We start from the raw sequence: 4,419 nt of genomic DNA on the forward strand, positions 1-4,419 counted from the left end.
GATGAAACAAATAAAATATAGAAAAAAATACAATAAAAAAAATAAAAAATTATTATTTCATTATGTTTACTAAAAACAAAATAATACAATTTAATTTGACAAAGATTGAATATTACATACCATCAATACCAGTTACTTCATTTAAATTGAAGCTATCATTTGATTGAAAATTAGAAAAATCATTTTCTTGTGTTGTAGACCATCCTCCAGGATCTGCCATTATAATGTATTGTTTGTCAAATATTTATTTTCATTAAATAAATGCAAGAATTAAAACAAAACGAACCACTGATATATAAAACGTAATAACTAACAAATTACGAACGCTCACCCGACCTTTACTGCATCCAATCATAGAAGCTCTAAAGATCGGATGATATTACGTCAATATGTGTTGCTAAACTAACAAAATTTATATATGGTCGAGTGCATATGGATGGGTTTTTATGAAAAAATGATATTATTAATTTTATTAAATTTTATTATAAAATGCAATATGAAACATTTCTATATAATAATAGTTCTATAAATTATTATGTCATTAAAAATAAAATAAGAAAAATAATTTTAATAAAATTTGCAAATATACAAACAAAAATTTATAAATTTTATTATAAATTTTATAAAAAATGTCATATGTAAATTAAACTTAAACAAAATATAAATATGAAATTGTTTATTAAGATTTTTTATTATAATTTGATAGACGAATATTTAGTTATATTGTTTCTGTGTTAAAATCATATCTTAAATTTTTAATTATGTATAAGTACGTCATAAATAAATAATTTTTGAGATATTTAATATATTTTATATCTCAAAACTATATATAAGAAAATTATAAATTCAAGTAAATTACAAAAGCTTGTTATTTGTAATATTATATACTTATTATCATATTTAATAATATTTTGTTGAACTGTTTTTTTTATTCTTAAGAGGTTATTTGAATGTTCTTTATAAATAATCATGTTTCAAGCTTTTCATAAGTCAAATCGCACAAAAATATGTACTATTTGTAATTTTCATTCAACGGTACATATTAAATTATATCTAAATATAAAACTATTTAGTGTTCTTTATTATATATTAATTTTGTTTATATTAAAGCAGTTGCATTACATAAAAAAAAAAATTTTTTCTCAAAAATTGAAAGATGGACCTGACTTAGAACATTTTATTGCTGATACTTATAAACAATATGATGGAAAATTAAAATTAGAAAAGGGAGACAAATCCCGTTTAAGATTACCACCTTGGCTTAAAACAGAAATACCTATAGGTAAAAGTTATAATAGAATAAAATCACAATTAAGACAATTACAATTAAGCACTGTATGTGAAGAAGCACGATGTCCTAATATTGGGGAGTGTTGGGGAGGTGGTACACATGGAACAGCAACTGCTACTATTATGGTTTGTATTATTAATTTAAAATATCTCATTACTTTATATTTTTATTCCAAAATAATTAAAAATATGCTTTCTAGTAATATTTAATATTAAAATTGAAAATAAACAAATTATATGAATGAATTTATTATATAAAGTATTTTATTATATACTTAAATAATTTCATTTTTTTATTTAAATTATAATTTTTTGATAACAATCTAAAAAAATTAATTAATTATATTATAAAAATATAATATATGAAAAATAATTTAATATAGTTAATGGGCGATACATGTACCCGTGGTTGTCGTTTCTGTTCTGTAAAAACATCACGTACACCATTACCCTTAAATCCAGAAGAACCAATAAATACAGCAATTGCAATAACAGATTGGGGTTTGGATTATGTTGTATTAACATCAGTAGACAGAGATGGTTAGGTCTTTTTTTATTTTTAATTTATGTATATATTAAAATTTTTATGCATTTTATATTAAAATTATATATTGTAATAGATTTAAATGATGGTGGAGCTAATCATATTGCAGAAACAGTGAAAGAAATTAAAAAAAGGTATATAAAATCACTTCATTTTTATATTTCTTATTATTATATATATTATTATATATATTATATATATTATTATAATTCATTACTTACATATAGAATAAAGATTTCTTGTATATATCTTATATATTTTTGCAGAACTAATATTTTAGTAGAATGTTTGGTACCAGATTTTAGAGGAAATAAAGATTGTATTGAAATAATTGTTAATTCTAATCTTGATGTGTTTGCTCATAATATTGAAACTGTTGAACGTTTAACTCCATTTGTTAGAGATAGACGAGCTGAATATAGGTGAATTATATTCTATATTTATTTTTTTAATTAAAATTTATATACATACTTTTTTATATATTGTTTAGGCAATCACTGAAGGTTTTAAAAATAGCAAAAAAATGTAATCCAGAATTAATTACAAAATCATCAATAATGTTAGGATTAGGTGAAACTGATGAAGAAATTGAACAAACAATGAAAAATTTAAGAGAAATTGGTGTAGATGCTTTAACACTCGGACAATATATGCAACCTACAAAAAGACATTTAAAAGTTATTGAGTATGTTACACCTGAAAAATTTAAAAAATGGGAAAATATAGGAAATGAATTAGGATTTTTATATACTGCAAGTGGTCCATTAGTACGTTCATCATATAAAGCTGGAGAATTTTTTTTAACAAATATATTAAAAAGACGTAGAAATAAACAGGCTGAAAATCAATAAATATATTTCTTTTAATTATAATTATTGGAATATTCATAATTATTTATATGAATTTTATATTATATAATACAAAATTCATATATATTATAATATAAATTATTGTAAATTTGTGCATTAAGTTAATAGAAATACTTGTAATTATATTATATATAAAATGTAGTATATTGAAAATTAACAAAATTTTCATAATCTATGATATTCTATTATTGTATTGAATATAATGGTAGGAAAAATACAAACATAAAATACAAATGTTCATTTTGAATGTATACAGAAAATATATTATAAAATATATTACATTATTTTTAATCTGTATCCATTGCAACTGTAACTTGTGGGTCTTGTGGATTTTCATCAGAAGATGGAGGTTGTGGAGGTTTAGAATCTTCTACATCTGGTTCAGGTTTATTACGTTTATCATCTTCAATTTGAGATAAATAAACAGAAATTTCATCTTCATTAAATATTTTGAAATCTGTACCTTTTCCTACTATTGCAATAGATACATTCTGTAATATAATAATTATTCTTATTATATTCATATATTAATTTTATTTTTATATATTAATTTTATTTAATATATTGTAGAAAAGTACATTTATTACCTTCACTGATAAATCAACCTCATTTGGCAATGTATCTCTTAATGCACAAAGGCCATGTTTTATTAATTCATCCAGATCACATGATAGAAGTTCATTAAGATGTTTTTCTAAATATGTACGAGCACTTTGAGAACGTGCACCAATAGCCATTGCTTTACAATCAAAATAATTTGATGAAGGACATGTTTGATAAATATGTGGTCCTTGATCCTTTAAAAAAAATTTATAATATTTTAATATTAGTTTATTCTTCAATAAATAATATTTAATATTTCATAACTACTTACATCATATCCTGCAATAAGTAAACCTACACCATATGGTCTTTTATCATATCTTTGAGTACATGTTTGTAATTTATTTCCCAAAGATGCAAGTAAACGACTCACGGGTAATAGATCATCATGAGAATATTTATAATTTAAACATTCAGTTCTCATATATCGACTATAAATAGATAAATAAATTTTTTATTGATAATTTATTAAAGATTTTGCAATAATTGTATTTTTAACAAGATATAAAATAATATATTTTTAACAAGATATAAAATAATATAATATATAAAATAATCAATATTTTGTCATTGTCAATATACAACATACCTTAACATTCTAGCATCAGCTGTTAAACCTGAAATAGAAATTCCCATATGTTTATCTATAGGGAAAATTTTTTTCTGATGAGCAGATAATTCTGAAGAAGCTCTTTTGAGTGCAATAAGGACTGCATGAGTTTTATTTTTAAGTCCTACAGTGGCTGATCCTAATTTTACAGCTTCCATTGCATATTCTACTTGATGTAAACGTCCTTGTGGACTCCAAATTGTGACATCACTATCATATTGATTACGAAACTGAAAAATATATAAAATATAATAAATTTCTTTAAATTAAATAGGTTCTATTAGTTATAATAATATATTTTTAAAGTAAAAAAAATCAATATGTCATATATTTTATAATTACATGTAATATATTATTAACATTAATATATTATTATTATTTTATAAATTTATTTATAATTTATAAAATAATTATATTTTACAAATTCTTTATAAATATTATAATAAAGCGATATATTTTATTATTATGTTTAATCATAAATAATTATATAAAATACAAACCAT

The 4,419-nt window shown here is 21.3% G+C and overlaps 3 protein-coding genes across 4 annotated transcripts in view; 1 reads left to right on the forward strand and 2 right to left on the reverse strand.

The window, feature by feature from the left end:
- LOC102679417 (sterol regulatory element-binding protein 1) overlaps nt 1-411 on the reverse strand; it is a 5,592-nt gene extending 5,181 nt beyond the window's left edge. Inside the window, exon 1 of the mRNA XM_006616111.2 lies at nt 121-411. Within this exon, the coding sequence (XP_006616174.1) occupies nt 121-220 (100 nt within the window). The 5' untranslated portion in view covers nt 221-411. The remainder of the gene's footprint in view (nt 1-120) is intronic.
- A 217-nt stretch (nt 412-628) lies between these two features.
- LOC102679202 (lipoyl synthase, mitochondrial) lies at nt 629-2,994 on the forward strand. 2 transcript variants are annotated; one of them, XM_006616109.2, is made up of 6 exons: nt 629-1,035; nt 1,111-1,416; nt 1,674-1,830; nt 1,911-1,968; nt 2,101-2,256; nt 2,325-2,994. In XM_006616109.2, the coding sequence occupies exons 1-6, from the start codon at nt 970-972 to the stop codon at nt 2,683-2,685; spliced, it is 1,104 nt and encodes a 367-aa protein (XP_006616172.1). In that variant the 5' UTR covers nt 629-969; the 3' UTR covers nt 2,686-2,994. The 2 variants fall into 2 exon arrangements, with proteins under 2 accessions (XP_006616172.1, XP_006616173.1); XM_006616110.2 differs by having other exon boundaries at nt 708-1,035; nt 1,114-1,416.
- LOC102678900 (proteasome subunit alpha type-1-like) overlaps nt 2,927-4,419 on the reverse strand; it is a 19,060-nt gene continuing 17,567 nt past the window's right edge. The window contains exons 3-6 of the mRNA XM_006616106.2: nt 3,896-4,147; nt 3,578-3,737; nt 3,291-3,500; nt 2,927-3,194 (exon numbers count right to left, since the gene is read on the reverse strand). Of these exons, the coding sequence (XP_006616169.1) occupies nt 2,991-3,194; nt 3,291-3,500; nt 3,578-3,737; nt 3,896-4,147 (826 nt within the window). The 3' untranslated portion in view covers nt 2,927-2,990. The remainder of the gene's footprint in view (nt 3,195-3,290; nt 3,501-3,577; nt 3,738-3,895; nt 4,148-4,419) is intronic.

Source organism: Apis dorsata, unplaced genomic scaffold, assembly GCF_000469605.1.
Source record: "Apis dorsata unplaced genomic scaffold, Apis dorsata 1.3 scaffold_249, whole genome shotgun sequence".
Lineage (NCBI taxonomy): Eukaryota > Metazoa > Arthropoda > Insecta > Hymenoptera > Apidae > Apis > Apis dorsata.

Coding starts and splice junctions, on each gene's coding strand:
- LOC102679202 (XM_006616109.2), top strand. CDS start 970: ATGTTTCAAGCTTTTCATAAGTCAAATCGCACAAAAATATGTACTATT. Junction 1,417..1,673: donor CAGCAACTGCTACTATTATG/GTTTGTATTATT, acceptor AATTTAATATAG/TTAATGGGCGATACATGTAC. Junction 2,257..2,324: donor GATAGACGAGCTGAATATAG/GTGAATTATATT, acceptor TATATTGTTTAG/GCAATCACTGAAGGTTTTAA.